A 25,279-nucleotide genomic window follows, 5' to 3' on the forward strand; every position below is an offset into this window, starting at 1 on the left:
ATTAGGGTGAAAATAAGTACATTAGTTACGTAAGTTACATCACATGATGTAAGTTATGCTACACATATGAGTTAAATACAATTTACATGTGTGAATTAATATAATCAACGTTGACTTTTGTTTTTACACAGCACACGGCGGTCTCCAGGGTGAAAGTCCTGTGTTTGAACCAATCAGCCCAACCTCCCCCAAAATGGACCTTGTCACTCTTTGTACTCCTTCACCTTCACTTCCTCCTTAGCTCATAACAACAACAGCCACTAGAGGTCACAATAAATGTAAATATGGGTTGTATTAAAGCCGCCTGCACACACAACCTTCAGCCGTTTTAGGGGGAGGACGGTCTGAAGACGAAAAAGTGAGTTTTTGACAATTACTTCTTTGAATAAACAAATAAGAAATGCATTGCTACTCACTGCAGAAAATATGTTTCTGAAACCATTTATACAAACTGAAATGTTAGTGAGTGTATAAGGTGGGTGAAGGTTAAATCACGTTTCCACCAGTATATACTGTAATGGTAGATAAAAAAAAGTGAACAATAAATCTCATCACTCTGTGACTCTGTGACTTTACAACTCATAGAAAACTCATCAAACTAATTACATCTCTATGTTATGATTGATACACAGTAGATGGATTTTCTAGGAGATACTTCCTGCCTCTAATTGACTGTAAATAGCTGCCCAATGAATAGGAAACTCACATTTATGATTCTGACTCAGTAACATTCTTAACAATTTTCTTCTCTTGCACTCAAATTAACACCAAACACACTACACACACACACACACACACACACACACACACACACACACACACACACACACACACACACACACACACACACACACACACACACACACACACACAACCAAACACACTCATGCATGCACACAGCAGTTTCACATTAGAGTGATGAATTGGAAAACCCACAGACTTTGAAACCTTGTGTTGAATTCTGCACCTCATTTTGCGGAGTGAAACCATTTTATGTACTTATCAAACAATTTATTCATTCACATTTGTCTATATATACACTCTCGTGCAGAACTTTAAATACTTGACATAAAACTCAGTTCAGCTGTTATAGCCTATGGCTTACATGCATTACTCTGTATGACAGCAAGTGGAGACAGTAATCAAAATGAAGCATGTCTGTACCTCTGGCTTCTTGCCCACCTCCAGGTAGGAACACACAGGGTGGAAGGCTCCTGTCCCACACACATAGATATGGGTCTGGTTGAAAGGCTGCAACACCTTTATGAAATTTGAGCACTCTCTCTGAAGCAGCAAAGACAAAGAACACATAAAGCAGGATGAATAATAAATATCAAAGCTTGTTGCAACTGCACCCAGGACAGTCGGATGAGTAAAAAAGAAAATGGTGAAATTGCTGGGAAAGTAAAAATGTCAGCCTTCTATAAGAGCTGAGGTCACAGAGAAAAATCCAACACTTAAATAAAGAGACCTGTGATGATAACAGAGCAAAGCTTCATGTAATCTACTGTTATTCCCCGGAGAACGGCCCTCAAGCCCAAGCAGTGTGCTGAGTAATAATTCTGAAAATAATGTTTTTATTTTGAGCTTATAGAGTAACCCTCCTCCCTCTCCATCTCCACCCTAACACACATGCACGCTTCAGTCTTTCTCTCTAAACTTTGTACCATCTTTCACTCCTGACTTCAGACAATTTTATGGACATGAGCAGTGCAATTTTCCAGGGAATGGTTGTGAAATCCATACAGTGGGGAATTAGACCGTAGAATAACAGCAAAAACTCAATCATAATACTCAAATAATGCGGGCCTACATGGGTTTATAATCAGTCTGCCAGTGCAAAAAAACACAGTGGTGTTGATTCTGTCTTCTATTGGCCTCTCATGTCCTGGTGTTATAATTCTGTTAGGAAGAATCCACACTTGTATTTATCTTTCAGGACATTAACGGCACGTATTTACTTATTACTCTGTGTGTGTGTGTGTGTGTGTGTGTGTGTGTGTGTGTGTGTGTGTGTGTGTGTGTGTGTGTGTGTGTGTGTGTGTGTGTGTGTGTGTGTGTGTGTGTGTGTGTGTGTGTGTGTGTGTGTGTGTGTGTTTGTCACAACAGTCATCTCTATGTGTAATCTGTATTGCTCCGATGCCATATGGCACATTTCCCCGTGTTCTGGCAGCACGTGGCTGAGCAGGCCTGACCTCAAATAAAACTGAATGTGTCATCACATATTCACAACAGAGAAAAAAGAATAGTACCACAAATTATGCATGACTAAGTTCATCTGGCTTTACTAGGTCAGCATCAGACAGCAGCCCCTGTTTATGCAAGCTTGTGTTGTCATTTAAGCAGCTGTTCCTTCTTGGATTCATATGTGGGTTAGTTTATCTGAGTGAGGAACATCATTGTTACAAGCAATAACACACGACAGCCTGATCTCTTTGCACTGTAATACCTGTCATATATCTTCATAATTAGTATTATGACGCTGACTAGAAGACCCAAATGATACAGTGGTTTGCAGCGCGTCATTCCTGATTTTAGTGGGGTTTAAGAAACAATATATTTTTTACAGCATCATCATTAGTATGGAGACACATACTTTAAAATAATATTCACAATCATGAATCCACAAATGTCATTCAGACATAACATTTTTATTTTTTTTCATATGAAAAGAAAGCAGAGAGAGCCTTAGTCATATTGATCAAAATGTGCCGCAGGAAGCACAAATTAAAAACACCGAAACAATCATTAAATTTGTTATGTTTGATACTTACTTAATGGACATTTGTTAGACTACACAATCACTACATCTTTCCTGTTTATGTTGGTGGTGCACTGTCACCTCTCACACCCATCAACCTCATTCTTTCCTCTCTGCTTCATCCCTGAAGTGTTTGCTTTGAATGTATCAGTGGAATCACTCTCTTCCTCTTTTCCCCTTTAATTCTCACTCTCCTCTGACTCGGAGTGGTAACAGAGAGACCACCCCTCAGGGTACCTTATTCATCCATGCCATAATGTTTACAGAAAACACACAAAAAACTTCACGGCACTTCAAATCCACTACACAGAAGGGTTAAAGGCCACCGGAGCTTGCCCTGTTCTGCCCAGTGAACAGAGCCACAAACAGTATTGCAATGATTTTACAGGGCCGCAGGCCTTATTGAAGATAGAATTCATAACACAGCTTTCAGGCAGCAGAGACAACCTCTCAGCATGTTTACACAGAGTTTCAACACACCACACAAGCTGCTCTAAAACTGCACTTGGCTAGATACAGAGAGATGTGATGCTTGGCTTGTCATGCAAGGGTTGAGTGAGGTAAGGAGTCTGAAAAAGCTCCAAATCTTAATGCTACAATAACTTATTAGTTGCCTCAGGTCCAGCTTTTACTTAAGCCCATTGATCCATTAAAATATTTAGATTTAGAAATCCCATATGATGATGTGTTTGTATTTAATTCTCAAATATATTACTGTTGGAAATCAAGATTTGAATAATGCTCTTCATTGTGTAGTTTCTAATGATGTTTAGGTACATGTTTAACTTAATTAGTGAACATGAACGTGTTTGAAAAGTACAGTCCTGATAGTAATGCCAGCCACAATATTGCACTAGGATTGGGTGACACCAGTTTGTCTAATTTAAATGAGGTGAATTTGTTTTTCCACTTCAAAGTCTGCCAGAAAGGATCACTTTTATAATGAGCCAATCAAGTCTTGTAAGTCCACTTTTGATGTGTCCCGAGGTCAGTCTGAAAATACCTTAAACAAGGATGACCACAAAGAAATTCCAAATCTTACAACATGAACAAATTACTGTCATAACATGGGAACACTAATGCCTGTGATCCCTGAATATGTGGCAGGGGTTATTATTCATAGAGTAGTGTTATATTAGTAAGTCTGTCAGAAAACACGATGATTTTCCAGGCTTAAATCTATTAAATAGAGTACCCAGAGGCTTGATAAGTGATTAAGGTTAAATGATGGTCTCAGTCGTGGCTCCGAGATTATGATCAGACCTATGGCGAGCTGGGCAGTGTGTGGTCCACATGACAGATTCAACACACTGCTATAAACAAACAGAAAAGGCAAATAATCTTATATTGTCGATGAAAATACCATACACAGATGAGAAAATGTAATCCTGATGCAACAGAGAGATTTTCTCTGAAACCCGCAGAGTTACACGTTGTATATAGTATAAAAGAACAAAGACATTTTAAAACATCTGTGGGAGTAGAGGGGCAAAATGCTGACTCCCACTTGAAAGATGGCTGGTTTTGGCTCTTACCGAGAGATCTTTTCCTGCCCACTTGCATTCATCTCTTCTGGTGGAAGAAGCTGGCCAAGGGATCTGCAACACAAACAGAGTTCCTGTGCATGTTAGAAAAGAATCACCCCCACTCGAATCAATTTTACAGAGTCGGTCGATGGAGCTACAGCTTGTGTGCATGGATGTGTATATATGAGAGTTGAAGGGGTCACAATGCGATTTGTTATCCACTTTGTTTCAGTTTACTCCATTATTCATCCAGGTGTGCAGAGAGCAGCTAACATGCCTGGCACAGCGTGTGATCATGTGCGACAGCCCTGGTCTGAAATATTCATGAGGCACTTTTCTGTAGAAACAGAAAAGAAAGTCCCGAGATACCTGTGCCCCTGCCTGGCTCTCTGGATGAAGATGTACAGACAGAAGGCAGGTAATAATCAGGCAGAATTGTAGACAGACTTATGGCCATGGTTGGATGAAACCATTGGATTGCAAGTCAGGGGTTTTACCTGTGCATAGTCTTTGCTGATATTGAGGAGGTTGAAAGAGAAGATGTGGTCCTTGGCTCCCACCACCAGTCTTCCTTTCTCCTCATCCAACAGGAAGGTGTGGTAAGCCGAACTGTTGGCCAGGCCTTCAAATGTCACAAGGTTGTTAGACTCCAACATGTCTGCAGAGAAACATGGAAAGAAAAGTGGTCATCAGCATAATATAAAATCAAAATAGCAGGATTTGTGGGTTGCATGAAAGTCAAATCATTTTTATGGCAGTTATTCTATTAAATTATTCAGGGGCTGTTTGTGTGACCACAAATTCACCTTTCCATCCCTCTTCTTCTCAATTTTGCTATATTTTTACATAAATGCCTTTGCTTCCTTTTCAGTTACAAATTATCCCCACAACTAGAGACTGCTCTTTTTGGCCAAGCTGACAGAGAGTTCCACTGCCAAGCCAAATTGGACTCGGCAGGTAAAGCCAGCATTGGGAGCCAATAATCAGACTGTCTGCAAGGGGAAGTGACCTTCACCAGAGCGGCCAAGCAGAACTTGGTATACTCACAGTGGAAAACAGTGAGGAATATAGGCTATAATGTCAAATTACTCTGCTAATATTTCATAGCCCAAACAGCAGGATTACTCGAAACCACATCAACTATTACGACACATTACTAAGGGCTACAGCTCACGTTGGGAAACTTAGTGCAATGGTCTGCCAAGTCTAGCAATGTAGTGACATTTGCTTTCCCAGCAGAAAGCCAGACTTGACACAGACATTGAGGATCTAATTACCGTGACGACCTCTAAAGGTGGCACTATGGCTATGATATTATAACACCTTTTGTGTAACGTGTGTAGACACGCACAAAAACATGCATACACATTCTCTCTCCTTCTCACATTTTGTTCTCACCAACAAAGTCTAACCACACCATGACCCCCTCCCATTGACCACCCACACAAAAGGGTGGAGAGTTATGGAACAGAGGAGAAATGGTTCCTTTGGTGCTCTCTCTCTCTCTCTCTCTCTCTCTTTATCCTTCTCAGGGAAGAAAAAAAACAAAAACGCTCATGAATGTTTTAGCAGGAAGAAATGCCCCCTCTCTGAAGTGTGTCAGAACCCGAGAGAGTGAGAAGACATAAGCTAAAGGAAAATTGGTTTAAGAGAAGACAATGAAGGAGAAGACAAGGCATCAAACTGCTTTTACTCATTCATAGACTCCTTCATTTCAATAACAATTTCCAGGTTAAAACGAAGTAATGAATGTTGTGCAATAAAACTTTGGTAGCTGTTAACTGATAAAGTGTAAACATTTCAATGTGTTTCATGAAAAAATTGAAAAGCTTTTGTTACATTACATTTCATTCATATTTTGTCCGTATAAAAGTTCCACAAGAGTTGCAGTTGGTAGAAAAAAAGAACAATTCGGGTTGTAGTATCTAAGAAAGATAAGGGTGGTGGATCATTTTTACTATTAACTACCATTCACCTGCTATAAAAGCATCATCATAAAACATCATGGCTGTATCTACTAAAGCAAAAATTAAGCAAGTCAAAAAGGGTCAAAATAGAAATGTTTAAATACTAACCTCAATTTCAGGTTCATTTTTTTAAATTTTGTATGTCTCTATTTGTACAGTTGTGTCAACACGTGTTGTTAGTTACCATTACTACTTCTTACGAGTACAATTTAATTACTTTACGAATTATTGCATACAAAAGTGTATTTGTTTCTTTTACATTTGCATTACTTTTAAATGGCCTTACAGAAAATAAAAGTTACCTAATTAGTAACAAGCCCATCGGAATTTTAGTAGGATAAATGCGATTGTGCAATATAATTTTAGTGATTTGTCACACCAAAAATAGTGGACAGAGTAATGCATTAGTTATTCCCAACACTGGTAATACCCTTGTCAAGTTTTTTTGGTTTCACCCACTTCTAACACGTTCTAAAATTAACAGGAGGTTTTACAGTGAAGGTTACAATTAAAGTTTTACAGAGCAGTTCACGAGCAGAAAAAAAAACCTTGATACACGGTGTCTCCTCATACTGAGTGACGTAGCCTAGTCGCAGCGTTGAGGTGCACAGTTGATGAACTTTTGAAAACTAAGTCAAAACTGTTACTGAAGTCGAGCAGTTGTCAGGTAACAGTGAAACAATTTCTCTGTAGAAGATAGGACATCGCCAGATGCGCTGGTTTTATCCTAATTAGTGCACTTCATGTGTTACCCGCTGAGCCTTCCCCTTTAAGAAAGGTGACTCCGTGCGTTACCTGTTGGTGACGTAGATGCTTGTAGGAAGTGAGCAGCTCTCGCGGTTGAAAATCTAATTTATTTTCCTGTTCCTTCAAAAAGTATTCAAATTCACTATTGTGTTAGTTGGTGAAACAGGTGCTGTGTTTCTACAGAAAATTAAATTCTCATTTCAAGGGGAAAGGTTTGTATGTTTACCTTTTAATGTGCACGATATATGTGTTTAATTGCTTACTCTAATATGGTAAGCTGGTTTCAGCTGGTTTTTAATTATATTTCTGATATCTCTGATATTTGTATTTTGTCACTTAGCATATTTTATTAGAATAAAATGATCCTAATCAATTGGCAATTTAGAAGTTGAAGTTTAAACTATCAAATACTTTTTTAAGAGTTGGAAGTGAGTAAATGAATATTTTATTGTCGTGATTTTGTATTGTGTTTTACAACATAAAAGAAAAATAAGAGAAATGAGATCAAATATAATATAAAGCAGAACAGTGACTATAACCTGTTTCATCCAAGTGAAACAATCCAGCGATGAACATCCAATGATTCCCCTAGATGGGGAGCCTCCCAACTTGTTCTCCAGGAACCCAGAACTCACATTGCCACAGATATAACCGGATGAACTCTCTGCTTCTTGGCGGGATCATGCCAGTCTCTTGGACAGGTACCAGCTCAAACACATACACTTAGAGAGTGTACACTGACATCTGAGAACTCTGTCTGATCTGAACTCAAACAAAGCTGACTTTCATCAGTTCTCTATTACGGTCATCAGACCTTGATTTGGAAGTTACTTAAAAACAGTGGGAAAAACCCGACACCAAAACAGATGCTCAAACCACAGTTCTTTGAAGGCCTATTAAAGAGATTAAGGGCAATTTTCTGTGGTTTAAATGGCCAAACTTTTTATTTTAATATCCATGTTAATGTGATTTAAGTTGCTTTGTTTTACTATTTATAGGAAAATTAAACCAAATTCACCAGTGTTGTTTGCATGATTATTGCATTCAACTCTTAAAACAAAGTTTTTGCCTCCATGTAAATCAAGTCAATGTTTTGTGTTACAACATAGGTCAGTTGTTTTTTATTTGAGGGGCAAAATAAAGGGTGGCAATATAAATGAAAAACCTAAGTTGGATGTTAAAAGGTGAGGAAACACAGTTTGAGAAGAGAGAGGGGGAAAAAATGTGACCAAGTTACAAACTTCCTCATCCTCGTGGAGTTTGGGTATCCAGTCCAAAACCGACCGTTTTTGTGGACATACATGTGCCTGATTTGCATGGACACAAATGCACATGACTGTACAGGCAGGGTGGTAATATACAATAGGACACCCAGTCGTTATTAGTATTGTCCTGGTCATTTAGCTGGTTTCCTGTGCCTTACTGCTGATTGGGAAAGATTTAGACAGCCTCCTAAATATAAATGCGCATTGCTGTGCGAGCCAGCCCTGCGGCTCCCTGACTCCCTGCTCCAAAGTCTTCTGAGAACTTAACATTTAAAATTGATGTAATAAGCCCTTAAGGATCTGAAAGTATTCTTTAAATCGTAAAGAACAGATCTAGTCTGTGGCCACTCATTTGCCTTTTTTCAGCAAGGCAGTTGAAGGGCTTTGGAGCCTGTGCCTAATCTCATACCAGGTCTTTGTATTTGACAGTAAAACAACCGGCTTTTGGCCAAGTGAGCTGGTTCCAGAGCGCCACCAAGACTTGGCTAGTCTGCAACCAAAAAACGCTTATGTCAGGGGTCGGGGGTGGGATTATTTTGACCAACCAACACCAACTAAAACTTTGTGAGCGCCAGTTTTAACAACACAGAATTTTACCATGGATGTTAAATCTAGTAAAGACAACAGTGGTCTGTAGAGGAGACAAACGCTCTGCTGTACGCACATCTCCTTGACAGAAATTAAAATATACTCAAGGGAGCTTCAAGAACCAAATCGGTATTTGAACAGATCCAGCGCAAAATGGGCACTGTTGGTTTCCATAGAAATGTCAAATGAATAAACGGCAAACAAAATAAATTGAAAAAGGACTGCAAGGACTAAGAGAAGGACTGCGGGCGACGCAGCGTTGTTCAGCCACAGAGAAGTTCTCATTTCAATGTACCGGACTCGGCACTCGGCATCAAACCAACTCAGGCCTTGAACCTGTCAACAGCCTGAGATGATGGGGAACGATCCGCTGTTGTCCGCTAATGTTACCGAGTTTTATTTTTCAATTATTTTGCCTCCTTGTCAGCCGCTTATGCATTTCTAAGCTGTGTAGAGAGCCACTAATTTCTCACATCATTGTTTCATTAGGCCTTGTAGCTATGTATATTTGGGTAATGTTAGCTGACCGAACAGATAGTTAGCCAGCTGGCATATGATGATTATAGACAGTGTTAGCATGCTACTTTTTCTATTACCATTGACTCACCTACTAAAGTTAAGGAACATTTATTTGCACAAAAGGCTAACATTGTTTTTAAGTATAGTGGGGACATTTTATTTTATTTTATTTTATTTTTTAATTTTAAAGCACTGTTCTGTTATTTTTTTTTTTAGAGTTGTCTGCTGCTGATGGTGTCAATGCCGACATACAGCTCCTACCACCGTTGAACTGCAGCTAACCAACACTGTCCAGCAGCTCAGGACCTCAAAGCTCCTCGTCCTTATCTCACCACGCCAGATAAGGTAAGATTGTTTGTGCCAGGTGAGGTTGTCTGTCACACCAGACACTGTGCTAACATTGAGATGTATCTTTATTACCACCAGGCTCTGACGTCATACTTTCATACTGTATCTGGTTGTTTGACAAACAAGGAGTTAAATATGAGTCTAAAAATAAACGAGACCGAGATCGAGACCTATACAGCTCCAGGAGACATACTCTTACAATATATGTATATATATAAAACCGTAATATATGGTAATAACCTAAAACAGGATCACACTTATCTCTACAAAACACATCCAGTAGTAATTGTCAATCATTACTTTACGGAAATCCCCTTTAAATTAAGTACAGATACATAATGGTACTGGTTCCTTACCAAACAGCTGGTTTAGACGTACAGTAGTAATGCAAGACAAAGGGATTTTTATCCATGAATACCTTTACACAGTTTAAATCATGATTAAATAAGTGATTCCAGATATTTACAGTTTCAGTTTGTATCAAGTGTCTGTAAATCCTGTACAAAGTTGGACTTCATTTGGGTAAAGCTATTCCGCATTACTCTTAATTTATTTTTTTTATTGTGAATTTACTTGCAAAATCAGTAATTACATTTCTTCAAATAACACATCCACTATCCTACGCAGGGCAAAAAGCTCAAAGTCCTAAAAAGTTGCCGTAAAAGTATAGCTTAGCTTGCGCTGTAGCCATGGTGATTGGTAATTAGTGGGTCAAGTGTACGTCCTACACTGACAGCACAATAACATCCTCTTGCGACCTTTTTCACCTGTATCAAGTCTGCATTGGTGTGTGGGAGACGACAATGAAGAGCGAGTGAAACCAGGGTTCACCACTAATCATTTTAGTTTTACTCCATATAAAAAGGAAAGGATATCATGGTTAATTCTTTTGTACGATATCATATCCAGCAAGGCAATACTACTCATATACTTACTGATACGCAGTGATGAGTAACCTTAAAAAAGCTAAAAGAAAAGATTTCTTCTCATCCTCAAAATATTCTGCAAACACAAAAAGTGTGCCTGTGTAATTTTTATATAATTTGTTTATCTAAAGGAAACTAATAATTCCCCACATAATTATACCCTTTCTTTACAAACGATGTGCTAAGAAGAGGTAGGGAAACTGCACAGACACGATGACTGCACTTCATTTCTCCTTAAACCACATCCCTGTTTTACAGAAAGTTGAATAGCATCAGCATATCCACCCACCACACACATGCACACATCTCTGGTTTGTGAAAATAGTCTATGGGAGTAGTGTCCATGGCAACAGACCATTCAACAGAGACTACAGCTAAGTTATTAAAAGCTAATCATCGAGAGACAGATACTCCATGGGTATTGTGTGTGTGTGTGTGTGTGTGTGTGTGTGTGTGTGTGTGTGTGTGTGTGTGTGTGTGTGTGTGTGTGTGTGTGTGTGTGTGTGTGTGTGTGTGTGTGTGTGTGTGTGTGTGTTTATGGCGCGTGCTGCGTTGTGTGTTATTGGAAAGAAACAGGATGTTTCCAAACCCTTCCAGAGGTTGTAGCCTACACATGTCTGAACTGGTGTCCCCTCTGGTAAAAACCGAACAGGTGTGTATTAAAATATAGAATAACACTTATATTGCTCATATTTAACCTGCAACTTTAAACCAAAAACCCAAAGTTTTGCTGCAAAAGGGTTTTGACAGACTGAGCTCCCTGGTAGTTTTTTGCAGTAATAATCAAGTTTAACGTGTCGTGCTGCACGAAACATGTTTGGCTGAATTTGTTGTTCAACAGTTCGACAGTTTCATCTTGACAAACTAACAGCAGACAGACAGGTGGATGGGGAAATATGTGGCTTGTAACAGGTGTCAGCTGCTGCCCTGCCGTATCGTAGTTAGACCTGTGAAATCCTGGCAAATGTCTTGTTTCAGCAGCAGTTTTTGCCCACAATCCCTTTCAGTCTCTCCTCACATCCTTTGCATACCTTTGCGTGGTTTCAGTATAAAAAATAAAACAGATTTACCAACTATTCTCTGCTGAGTTAGAGGCCGGGAGAGCACATGAGTGAGAGGGAGAAAGTGAAAGCAAGAGACAAAGAGCCAGGCGGACAGAGAGAGACAGAGAGAGACAGAGAGAGAAGGAGGCAGGGGAGGGGGGGAGGGTGATGGAATGGATGCAAAGAATCAACAGTCCCATGTGAGATTGATAAAAATAAACTCTTTTACCCTACATTTTCTAAGTCTTTCTCCTTCTCAACTGGAGGGCACAGGGAGTGTTATCTAAGTGCTTCCTAAGAAAAAAGCAGATACACTTCTTAATAATAACCCACGCCTGCCAGTACTGTATTTGTGGATGCTGCTGTTTGGCCCTGGCTCAGTAGATTCACTGACGTTCATCGTTCACATGGCTGAGATTGCACTCTGACAAAACACAGCATATCACTGCATCACTTGGAGTGTGTACAGTCATTGATTCACTCGTGCCTGAGGGAAAACACCACAAAGCCTCAGTCAAGTAATTTGTTCAGTGTCAAGCAGAAATGCAGGCAAACACCTCCTCAATTTTTCTTACAGATTGCAAATCGGCCTGATGTGATTGCTGTTGTTACAAATGAAAGGTTACACTCAAGATGTTTCTGGCGATAAAGTGATTTTTGAGTTGCATATCCAAGGCGGGACAGTAATTCAATTTTATAATGTCATATGATGATGACATGGTCCTAGTCTGTTAACATTTTACATAAGCTTGTAGTTAAAAGAAATGAACCCATGCTCTTTGTGGTCAGACTCCTTCAAAAGTATGTGTTCGTATGACATGATATATCATAGTGGAACAAAGGTAACGTCATTTTAGTTTGATAATTCAAAATTAATTTTTTTCAAACATTTGCATTGTAGTTTTTATCGACATCGACAATGTTCTTATCAAGACCATGATATTGATTTCAACCTTATTTCCCAGCTCTGTATCCCACTATGTCATTTTGTGAGCCCATTGCTATGGGCGTCGGAGATTATATAAGCAGAAGTACTTAAAGTGAACTTATCTTCTCACTTTGCAGGATAATGTTAACTGATACAAAGATTCTTTTGAAGGCTCCTGAACAAACACGCAGACTAAAAGCTGAACACTAGGTAACAAATCCTAAACATGCCTCCAGTTAGATCAGGCTGTTCATAACCCGAGAAAGCCTTAAAACATCCAGCGCTCCGAGTGTGTAGGTTACTTTCCCATGACCATTCAGGGCCATTCTGAGTTTGTACTGTACACATACCCTGAAACCCAACTCCGCTCCGAAGATTCTTATCGTGCTTATGGATTAAAGGTTTCCATTTTCCAACTCTGATTAAAAGTCATTTCACAGCACAGTGAAAACGAGAATAACACCAACAAAAAACAGCTAGGCTTATGACTGCTAAACAGAAATCCTAGGGCCAGTGAGACTAAATGGTTTATAATTTTGTTTTATTCGTCATGCCCTTGCTCTTTTTGCCTCTTGGTATTCAACAGAAGGACTTCAGTTGTGCTTCTTTGAATGAATGTATCAGCCCCTATGTGTGTCGGTGGATATGTGTATGTGCTTTTGTGCGAAGCGCTTGGCTCTGCTAAGAAAAGGGGTGGACAAGTCAGAGAAAGACTACTTTTGGCAGTACACCCACATCCTATAAAACTCGAGTACTTTCTCTTTCCTCCCCTGGACAGTACACATCATATGCTCTGCCTCTTGTGACCCATAAACTGGAAAACCATATGGATCCTTGTTTACTCCCCGGAAGACCCATTTACCCAGAGGGTGTGAATCAATGTTGTATACATTTTTGCTTAAGTCTAACATATGTGAAACATTTATCGTGCTTTATAGTGCTGCTGTACACTGTTAAGTCCACGGCCTCCTACTTCCTAATCATCAGCCAGTCACTTAGCTGTTGATACAGTTGGATCTGAGCTCGTGTTTATGTAGCCATGGGGTACCATTGTTATCTTTCCCCTACTCCATTGCCCTCCTGCCCCTCGACTCTCACTTTCAAAGATATGTTGGAAACTCCAAAGGTTCAGCAGGGAGGTTTGTGTGTGTGTGTGTGTGTGTGTGTGTGTGTGTGTGTGTGTGTGTGTGTGTGTGTGTGTGTGTGTGTGTGTGTGTGTGTGTGTGTGTGTGTGTGTGTGTGTGTGTGTGTGTGTGTGTGTGTGTGTGGTGGAGGTCTTTGGCCAAGGAAGTTGGTATGTATGCCTCAGAGTGTGAAACTGAGTCTACTGAGGGGGACTCATATTGTCGGGGAGCAAGCTGCTGCACAGGTTCACGTTTTTGAGATAAACACTTCCCTGCTGTGTTCATACCAGTAAAGTCAAAAACATGTGCAAGTGTGAGGAGGCCTGCCCATGCAGACACATTCATTTGGACACAACAGATTTCCCCCGGTGACCTGTAGGGGTCAGAGTTCCCTCACCTCACAATCCCATGTGTCACTGATCAGACACTGCTTCCTGAGGACTGGACAACTTCTTAAGGCTGTTTAGGCAGATACTGTTCTGTAATTCACCACAGTGAATCATCTGATTTTCTCCATGAGTAAATCTACTTCACCTATCACAAGGGTAATACATAATTTATATGATGATATAAATGATTCATAATGCAATAATCCCATGTCACTTGCCTAATGGGACCTAGAGTGGATAATGTTTGAAATTCCACAGTATTGTATGAATAATATTTCCACTACATTTGCAGGCATGATAATTATACCTGCTCAGTATCCTCTGGATGTAACTCCTCAGTCAGGGATTGTGCCAAATATTGTGCCCACCAGCCAAAATCCAAATGAGGACTAATGGAAATATTGAGGCTGGAGATGGCCGCCAAATAACCAAGCTGTCCAGATTGCTACCTGAAAGCTTAACTTCTAATAGAGATATCACCGTATGGGCGTGTTTCACCAAACTGACAGCATGTGGTTTTAAATGACTGATACCCTCACAGGTATCATTTGCTATCTACAGATGGCCATGTATTTGTGTGTATTTGTGTGTGTGTGTGTGTGTGTGTGTGTGTGTGTGTGTGTGTGTGTGTGTGTGTGTGTGTGTGTGTGTGTGTGTGTGTGTGTGTGTGTGTGTGTATAATTATGGATCCCCCAGTGCTGAGCGAGAAACATTTCTCTTTGGGTGAGCCATCTGCTGAAACAGACCTGCACCATTCATCCTGAGTATAATTACCATGCAGGAGAGAACGGAGCGGAAAAATGACATCCAGGAAAAAAGAAAAAAAAAGAGAGGGATAAATGACGCTCAACTGCCAGGGAGTCCATATCTGCCACCACTTTTCATTGCAAAACTGACAACAGCAGTTGATCAAAACTGGGACAGAAAGACAGGACGAGGAAAGGCACCAGAGACAGACTTCTGTAACAAACAGTTCAGTTGTACCATAAAGATACATCAGACAGCTCCTTTTTTTTTATCTAGCAAGTTACGCACTTAATTAATTTACACTAAACTATTCTCTTTTTGGGATAATAGTATGCTTAATTAATTATTCCCATTAATTACTATTTGTTAGTTCCAGCTGGTTACTGAACACTTAGAAGAAATATTTTCAACACTGCCACAAGTTTATCCTGATATGTCCACAGTTTTGTTTTTTCACTGGTACATTGAATGTAATTGCTCATAAATACTATTTTAAGTAGTGTCAATAACAGTGGTCTGTAAGAATAATATTGTATAAAAGATATTTCATGTTCAGAAATGCAAATCAACCTGACCTGAATCGTGTAGTACAGAGATTCATCACTGTCACACAAATAGAGCATGAGCCTGATAAACCATAAAGTTGAACAACCTTGTAAAGAATTGATTTACTTGTTGCAACTCAGTTTACATTATCTGTATTTTTACAGTTAATCACAGCTAAAGCCTCTCTGCCTCACAGAGACGTCTAGGATCTCGCAGTCACTATAACTTCTAGAGACAGTGCGTTACCAGCAGTCACTTGATCAGCATACCATATGTGATTTAGGGATATAAAACTACATTAGCAAGAAGTAACACTCTAGGGCATAAGCTCTACCTCAGATAAAATAGTGAAGAACTGAATCACTTGTAGTCTTATCATTTGAAGGGCAATACAAACTCAGAAACGCACCTTTATAGGAGAGTTTTAGCCGGGGGACGTTTTTCTTGGTCTGTTGGTCTCCGCTGCCCTCCGTCCAGAGCATAGCCACCCCACACAGCAGCATAATGCTGCCCCAGAGAAAGCCCATGGTCCTGGGGCAATAGAGGCCAGAGAGGTCCTTTTTAAATATACGACTCCAGTGCGGAAAGTCTCAGATCTGGTTCAGTAGGAAAAGGGCTTTTAGAAGAAATGTTCCTGTTGTCCAGAGACTATGAAAAAAATGCTAGTGGGTCAGTCCAGGCTGGTTCACAGCAGGTCTCGTCCCATGCCAGATCAAAAGCTCTGTCCTGTTCCAGGGGTCAAAAGCCAAAATAAGAGTCCAACTCAAGGAAGACGGAACCTGTAAAGCAGAGTTGGGGGGTGATGGGTCAATGTCACTGCAAGTGAGCCTCCCACACCAGTAAGTCAGTGGTAACCTTTACTAAACGAGGCACAAATGAGAGTTCCTCACCATACTCTAAATGCTAGGTAGAGTAAATAGGTCTGGGTATGACTGCCATAGATTTCTGTCCTGGTAAGCATGTAGCTCTGTGTAAACAGCCATCTATGTCATCACTCAGTAGCTACCTTGAGTTTACAGAAAGGAAAACAGATCCAGTTTGTTTCAGCTGATAATCCCATGTGCTTGGTAGTCAGAATCTTCACTAGCTCTCTGTCCCCCTCTTTCACTCTGTTTCTATCTGTCCCTACTTAACACTCCTCTGAACTAGTTCAGCCCCACTCAGCGCAGCTCTGCCCTGTCCCCACAGCACAAGGCACACAGTGCAAGTGAGAACAGCTGAGGCAGACAGCACAGTCAGAGTGAGAGAGAGAAGCTGAGAGAGGGAGAGAGAGAGAGAGAGAGAGAGAGAGATTGAGATTGAGAAATAGGGGGAGTGCAGTGTAGGCGGGAGGAAGAGTGCAAGAGAGTGTAGAAAGCATGAGAGAAAAGAAAACTGAGTTGTATAGGAGAGAAAAGGTGAGGGCAAGGCAAAGGTTAGGACGAGTGTGAAAACAGGAAAACAGCCAAATATGTGAAAGTCGAGCATTTTGAGGAAACTCATTCTTAGCGAGTCATTTTAGATTTTTGTTGTTGTTGTTGTTGCCTGTTTTGTTGTTGTTGTTTTTTACTGATGAGACTTAAGACAAATGTTTTTTTAATTATATATCACTTTCACAAACAACTAACAGCAAAATATGACACACAAATCTAATTTAAACAGGTACATTAACACAGAAAATCCTTTTATTACAGGTGAGCACAGAATTTATCAAATTTAGCTACTGCATTCTTGACTGAATATTTCATTATCCATACCCAGACTTTGCTTAAAGATAGTCCTTGCCACCATTTTTTCCATTACTATTTTGTATACAGTGTCACATATTTTATTATATCTTTAATCATTATGCATGTGTGATAGATTTTTTTTTTTTTTTTTAAATCAAATGAATCCCGGTCTTGGTTTTATTTTGCAATGCTCTGTTTCAAATTTGTTGATATTTAGCTTTTCACAGAGGACCAATTGTATAATAAATTAACTACTTTAAATTAACTGTTTTTTTTTTTTTTAAATGAGTCAGGAAAGAATATTAGTGAATCCATTACAAAATTAGGTATGTATTTTCTAGGTTAAGTCAGACTGCAGAAAGACTGCACCAATTGCATGTTATTTAACTGGCTCCTTTATAATGTAAAGCATAAGCAGTTTAGCTTACCTGATGTAGTAGTGTTGAACATGACATTACAGTGTTGTATCTCTTGGTTTATATGGAACGATCTGGTCAAACAGACAGATACATCTTGTCAGGACTATCTGTCTGGTGATGGCGCCACTCAAGTTTCAACAGTCTCATGGGTGACATAGAAGTTCCTAGAATGAAGTTATCGTAATTTAATTTCAAGCTGAACTGACTGTTTTATGGTTTAAAGTGTGACAAATTTCATTCTGTGGAAAAACAAAGTTGTACAGTGATAAGCAATGAACATCAATTCCAGGCTAAGATACAGTAGGTGCACCAAGTATGTAGCAAGTGTAAAAAAACAAACACCATTATATATATTTGTTAACAACAAATAAATCCCTCTACCAACAACTTAAAATGGGTATGTGTCCCGCAAAAGTCAATACATGTATAAATAGTGTTTCAAAAAATTTCACAAGTGCAGATTAACAAAATAAGACAGTCATTCAGCACACAGATGGATTGATTGGGCATTAATTGGTTACTCCATCATCGTCTAAAGGGGAGTTTCATTTCTTTTTAACCATCCCAAATGAGATGTCAGTCTCTCTCTTAACAGCAGGTCCTCAGTGAGCTGATTCCTATTCGTGGTGAATGATAATGACTTTAGTGGCAATGGTGTGGTTAAGACCTCTAACAGGCTGTATCCATCTGGGTAAAGAGCCATCAGACAGTGGGAGGAGAGCTGAACTAATCCTGTAGTGAAGGGATGGGCCTCACCGATATGCTAATGTAGCTGGCGCTCTGAGGTTCCAGTGAGAATACAAGAGTCTATGGTGAACAAGTGTCACGCCAAAGTCTGTGCTTCTCAAACAGACGGGATTAGGGGCTGGAACAGGCAGATCCCTTTCTTTGCTGTGTGGGATTGGCAGTGTTGACGTACTAGTTCATTATTCCAAGGATCATGTAACCCAGTCTGCCATAAAGTGAAGTAGTCGTGACTGGCCCCTCTTAAGAATGTTACTCTACACCTCTACTGGCCATACTTCTTGCATGTTGATAACTGTGAGGTGCTTTTGTTGCATTTGATGTTCAAGTGTTAAATGGACAACAGCAACTAGTCCCAGGAGCTTCAAATGTTGCAAAATGAATGTGATTTTTCTACAATAAAAGGAGTCAGGAATTTGTTTGTAATTTCATGCCCATGGTTCTTTAAGTTCATAAAATGGAAAAAAGAGAACTAAAATATTTCCAGCTATTTCTGTGATAATGACTGTTTATTATCACAACAACTGATTAAATATGACTCTTTGAATATTAGATACCACTTTTGTTTGTTCTTGTCGACTTGAAAGTTTTGCCAATTTTACCGGAACAAAATGTCATACATAAAAGTCTGAATTGTATCCCAATTTTTGAGAAAGGCCGCTACAAAATGTGGCATTTTTGATCGCAACAATCACAACAAATCCTAAAGAGGCCCAGTAACTATAACTTTCTTATACTTTGTTACATCAGCAATGTCATTTAAGCTCTTAGTTGAAGTACTCTAAGTAACAGTATTCTGCTTATTTCTTATTAGCAAAAGCAAATGCATACTGTTAAAGTCTTGTGCCTCAAAAAGAAAACTTTCTACTCAATTCGAATCTTCTCTGAACTCATCCATTCTATGGAGTCTCCCTAACATTTTTACTTGATTTTCTTCATTTAACCATGTTCTTATTAACCCTCACAATTGTAGTAATTTCTGAATAGCCTGACAACAAATATTGCATGTGTGTAACCTCACAGATGAAATTCGTCTTCAGCTTCAGTCTTGTAAAATTGTTGAGTCGTATCCTCCTTTTCTTTTAAACCCCGCCATCTAGCTATAGTTCAGAAAAATACTAAATAATGCTAGGACCATAAAAAGAAGGACACGTCCTTGACTATGCATGGGTTTTTCTATAGAGCCCAGAGGAGAGGTGTGTTTCGAGGAGAATGTCCCTTTCTCAAGCATCAATTCAGTATGGTCTAAACTCTTCTATTCAGTAAGGAAGAGGGCCCAGAGTACTCTGACCATCTCAGAGTTCATCAACTCATATGTGTAAGTACAGAATGGGTGGGGGACTGCTTTAACTTGTGGAGAGGCATGGTATGTTTGGAAGTGGAGCTGATGAGGCCTGTGAAGTAGGGACAGCAGTAGAGAATCTGTCGAGTTGATACCCCTTTGAATGCTTGAGTCCCCCCCCGCCCCCCATCAGAGTTCACTTAACCCTCCTCAAATAATACTCTCCCCACCTCACCACACCTCCTGCCTACAAAGTGCTCCCCCAACCCTTAGACCTCTCCACATACAAACTTCTCTCCTCTTCTACCTCTCTCTGAGCAGGACCTCCCCCACTCTACACCACTACATACATTAACCCCCATCTGCTTCCATGCCTCCCATCCCTCTGCACCACCACACCCACCAAAAAAACCCCTCTCTCCATCACTTTCATCAGTCCTTGCTCCAGTCCTTCTTTTCTGTTTAATTCTTTCTGACCTCCACCTACTCTCTGCAAACCTGAGAATGCAAACCCTTAACTGAGAGGATTTGGCTCAGCAGAATGAACCACAAGTCCAAAATAAGCAAATTAACCACATTTGCCACCCACCTACCCTTTACAATACTGGTCTGCATAGTTCACCCCTGGATCCACCCACCCAGTTGTATTTAAGAATAGCATCACAACAGGCTGATAGGAGTCAGCAGCATGGGGAAAAAAAGAACAAAACAAAAACAAGAATTGCATCCGGTATAAAGCAATAAAACTGTCAAAGGTAATTTTACAAGATTAACTATGACTCTCGCAAATTATTTGTCAAGACATTCATATTCCATCTGCCTCCAGTTCCTCTGAGTAAAATAAATTAACCATAAGATAATTAAAATGCACTGTATGATATTTTACATATGTTCCCACGCCCCAGATGAGATGATGCAGAGACAGAGTTTGCCCTACTGCCATGGATATTGGGTTGCTGCCTATGACATGCCTGATGTATTGGCATTGTGGTTGTTATTATAGGTATAAAACACACACTCAAACATACAGTGATGGAAGCCAGCTGTGTGAGGCAATAGGGCTTGGTATCAAGGAAAAGGCTGATCCCAGTTCCGTGGAAGCTACTGGGATCACCTATTTACCCAAGGGGCTTCCAGTAGATAATATACAAGAAAAGCACATCCAATCTGACCACTGATGAACACTAGTAGTACCCTTTAGAACACTAGTTGAGACAGAGTACATTCATACTTGAGCACTTGTCATCACACAAAGTGTGGAAAAACTCTTTTCCACTCGGATTCTTTCATGTAAGCAGACTCATGAGAGTATGGCATAAATAGACAGAGTATGCAATACACTATTCATGACTGAATAAGCCACATGCTGTTGGTGATTTACTCTTTCTTAATGAAAAATAGATGAAAAATAGAGCAAAAAGCCTCAGAGCTATGAATAAATTACTGGGAACAGTGTATCGTCTTCAACACTGAAGCAACCACACCCTTATTGTGGCAACCAGAGGGCCCAATGGCAGAACTACAAGTGTGGCAATTCATACAATGCAGTGAATAAACCGATTTTTAAAAGTACAAAATCATAGTTTTATATTTTCAAATTCCACTACATATTAATAAGAATACAAACTCCAATTCATTCACTAAATATATTCTCCAGTGGACATGACCAGTTTGCCAGATGGGCATTAACACCAGGATCAGAATATACAGTGTCTATTTGGTCGTGCTTCACTAGTTCACCAGCAACATGAATTTATCATCATCCATCAATATTTCAGCCTGCAGGCTACCTGCATCTCAAGTCCATAGGGAAACCCAAAAACACAGCCTCTCTCTGACTCACATGTAACTACCCAACCATTACACAAACAAGGGCAGGGTACAGGGGACAGGGGACAGGGGACAGGGGCTGTGACAGTGCTTGTACCCTTAAAACCGATGCAGTTATTGGGTCAAACACCCTTAGAAATATAGTCATACATTATTAAAAATAATCAGCTGATAATTTCTTGTCAATAAAGTCACCATGTTTTATATAATTAGACATCTTTTCATCCCATGATCTTTTCACCACACTGTTAAATGGCGCGTGGTGCACAATATAAACAGTGGATTGGGAGATGTCTGAATAATAGTGATCTTTGTGACACTTCTGAGCTCAAGTTTTGATGACTTCTTGAAAAGCCTCAAAGCAACAGTGTTAATGTCATGTGATACTTCTTTTTTTTACCCACCTTTTAGGAGGGTAGAGTGATGGGTCAGCTGCAGTACACTCATTGCAGGATATCATCTCAAAGCAAATTTATTGCACAGTTTCCAACTATTCTCAGGTACATTAGTATCAAAAGATATTTCTACCTTCTCTGTGTATTAATGCATTAACAGGAGAATAACATAAGTGGCACTGCTTCCTTGGGGAAAAACGTTTTACTCTTTTGATCCAATATTGCTTTTACAAATATCCTTTCATAAACTTTGCTTGGAAACTGTAAACCGTTCTTCTTACTGAGTAGCTCACTGATGATTATCAGCACTGATCTTGACACAAAAATGCTGCCATTTTAAGAAAAATGCATACAGATACATTTCAGACATAAATGGCTTTGTGGTTCTTTCTTAAAATATTCACAAACTCAATGTTACCAGGCCAAATCAAGCCCAGTATTCCGTTTCAATTTGTGGAAGGGCAGGGTAATAGCTTGAAACACTTAAACACTGAGACCCATATTAGTAAACATGAAACATAGTCTGCATTTTCTGGAACTGATATTTCAGTAACTCATATTGTTTAGGCTATTTTAGTCCATTAAATCTAACATCTGTCATATAAATTGTATATTTTATGAGGTTTGAAAAAGTTCTGCAGTTTTGCAGATTTACTGTACAGAAGTAATAAATCACTTGAGAATATAACACCTACCTTTGCAAAGTTTATATGTCAAAATCGATTCTCGCTTTCCATTTTCCTTCAGCGAGTAGGAAAGGGAGAAAGAGAGGGGGCAGGAGAGTGAATTACAATGTGTGTTTATGTGCATGTTTGTATGGTATGGTGGAGACAGACAAGCTGATACTCATCACTGACACTGCTTATTGACTCTGCTCCGAGTGACAGCAGTCGAGACATCACACAGCTCAAATCCTTCATGCTATAACAAACTGAACGGACATGAACATACACTTCACTTTTGATCTCTGTCACACTCCTGGTATTTAACAAACCGAGCCCTATGTCTCTTGAGGTGTGAAAAGGAAAAGGTTGGGAAGGAGAGAAAGAACCATGTAGCACCAAACCATAGCCCAGCATGTAATGGTATACCTTCTGGAAGTAGACATAACAATAACTTCTTCTAGGCAAACATGTGACCGCCTCAAACCACTTTTCCCCTCTCGTTGCTGGTTGTGCGAATGGCAGTGTGGTTCGCGAAACACACAGAAGCCACTGTTTCTCCAGTTTCAAAAAGTTCCAACCTGCTGATACACTATTCTTAGGATAGGGGCATCTTTCCCCGCATAGTCAACTCTGCCAACTTACACAGCCTAGAAACAATAATCAACATTCAATATTTTCTAATGATTTTGCCCGACAAGGAACAAAAATGGGACTGTTTGAGTTACTTTGTCTCAGAATGTACTTTTACACAAGAGCAAACATGACGGTCAAACTCGGTCGCCACTCAGTTACTGTTGTGATGGTATGCCGAGGCCTACGGGGGGGGTCAAAGGTTAGACTTCATTAAAAAACAATACTGAAGACGTAGGATTCGACCCCTGCTGAGTCTTTGATCAGAAAAGAAGGGGGTCAACTAAGAGCCTGTGTCACTCTGGGTTAAGCCCAGCTTCTCAGTCTGTAGCTCAAGTAGTCTAAAACACCCATCTCTCATTACGGAAGTCCAAAATTTAAGACCGTTTCTAAAAAAGACTCTACTCACTAATATGATTATGCTAGACCTGTCCAATAATTCCTACCAATGTTCACGTGTTGAAAAATGACCTCATGTCAGCCATTTCTTTGCTTAAGTTTAGGCAACCATAACTGTGGCCTCGCATGTCAAAGTGTGATTTGTTTAATACCAAAAAAGCTTTGATGAAAACAACATTAGTGCAAACTCAATCATTATGTAGACATTTTATGCTTTTAATGTTTACCTTGTTTCGTGGATATATTGAATGTCTATGTGACGATTCCTCGCGCAGTTTGATAAAGTCACTTTGTTTGCCACAGTTGAACCCTGAATGTGCACATCAGCTGTGTCAATTGAGCCCATAAACATCGTGGGTTCTGACATTTAACGGTGGGTTAACTGACCTTGTCAGTAGCAAGGGAAGTCTGGGGGAAGAAGGGCCTTGATAGATCCATCTGAGGCATCTCTTATAATGGGGCTTCTAGTGTTGAGCTGAGGTCAAACAGAATGGATCCATAAACCTCTATCCTTCATCCCAGATTTATACCTTCCATCAGTACCTTGGCTCTGACGTAAACCCAATAATCCTCATTCAGCTTTGGACTGTTCTGCCCTTACTGAGTATAATCTACCTACCTTAAATCACTGAGGGTGACAAAAGGTGAAGGAAGAGAGAGTCATGTTGAAAAAGACAAAACATGGACAGTAACTAAACTGAAGAGAAAGAATAATCAAAACATTTTAAACGAGAGAAAAAAAGTTGATCCAAGACCACACAGTTTAGTTGAAGTTAGAGGACAGTGCAAACTTGGAAGTTTCTGAAGAAGGAGAATAATCTGTGTTAAGTGAACATGAATCGGTATTGAGTTCACTGTACAAAACATATCTCATCACAGGCTTGCTGCATGGCTTCAAGGATTCACCATTGGCTTGTAGAATTACCTGAAGCAAGAAGTATCTTTCTCAGGTCATTATGAGTCACTGCTTTGACAGCAATGAGAGGAAAGAAGGAGTTCTTCCCTCGGGTCACATTATCCTGCACAAAACCAGCCGACATATCCTCTGGCTGATGTCTTCTGTCACTCCTCCCTTTTCTTGTTCAAATTTCTCTGCCTGTGTCTTCTCAATGTCTGTCTCATCGAGACAACTTCCAGCATTCTTTAACTCCAACCAGAAACTCACATCACTGAGGCCTCAGGGAAAATGATGAAACAGCACTAATTCCACACTAATTAGTCAAGAGGAAATTACACCTCATTTTGGCTTATTGCTGGGTGACTTTCATCCTGCCCGGTCAGTCCAGGTGTTGACTCGAAATTTGTAATGGTACAATCCCATCATCGTTATGTATGCTTTATGATTAAATACAAATGTTACTTTCGCAAAACACATTCTGCACTTTTTCCATGCAAGTCTTACACTATCTCGGTCCTCCTGTATTTACCTTCATGCACAGGTATGCTGTTAGACACACGTATTTTGACTTCTGCTGCAGTCAACCAGGTGCCCCTATATCATTTGAACTAGTTTTAACTTCCTGCTCATAAATAATGCTCATAAATGATTTGGCAAGTAGCATTTAGAATGAACGTTTCATATGTATAATGCTTCACCTATAAGAGACTTGCAGTTAACTTTGTATTTCTATGATATAAACATGATACAAACATGTTTTTAACAGATCAGATTTCACGTCAAATGAAAAGCATTTATCAAAATGAGTGCCCTGAAGACACAAATAAGTCATCATGAAAGGGTAGTGTGTTTAGTTTCACTTCTATGTAGGAAGCCTGCATTCC

The 25,279-nt window shown here is 39.7% G+C and overlaps 1 protein-coding gene across 1 annotated transcript in view; it reads right to left on the reverse strand.

Moving 5' to 3' along the window:
* Positions 1-16,626, reverse strand: part of sema3ab (sema domain, immunoglobulin domain (Ig), short basic domain, secreted, (semaphorin) 3Ab) — a 28,615-nt gene extending 11,989 nt beyond the window's left edge. Inside the window, 4 exon segments of the mRNA XM_069711215.1 lie at positions 1,165-1,284; positions 4,297-4,359; positions 4,785-4,945; positions 15,834-16,626. Of these exon segments, the coding sequence (XP_069567316.1) occupies positions 1,165-1,284; positions 4,297-4,359; positions 4,785-4,945; positions 15,834-15,951 (462 nt within the window). The 5' untranslated portion in view covers positions 15,952-16,626.
* Positions 16,627-25,279: the final 8,653 nt, after the last annotated feature.

The sequence above is a fragment of the Brachyistius frenatus genome, unplaced genomic scaffold (assembly GCF_029030835.1).
Source record: "Brachyistius frenatus isolate BFR_SWC_R1_liver_20210118 unplaced genomic scaffold, ASM2903083v1 Contig_97, whole genome shotgun sequence".
Taxonomy (NCBI): Eukaryota; Metazoa; Chordata; class Actinopteri; family Embiotocidae; genus Brachyistius; species Brachyistius frenatus.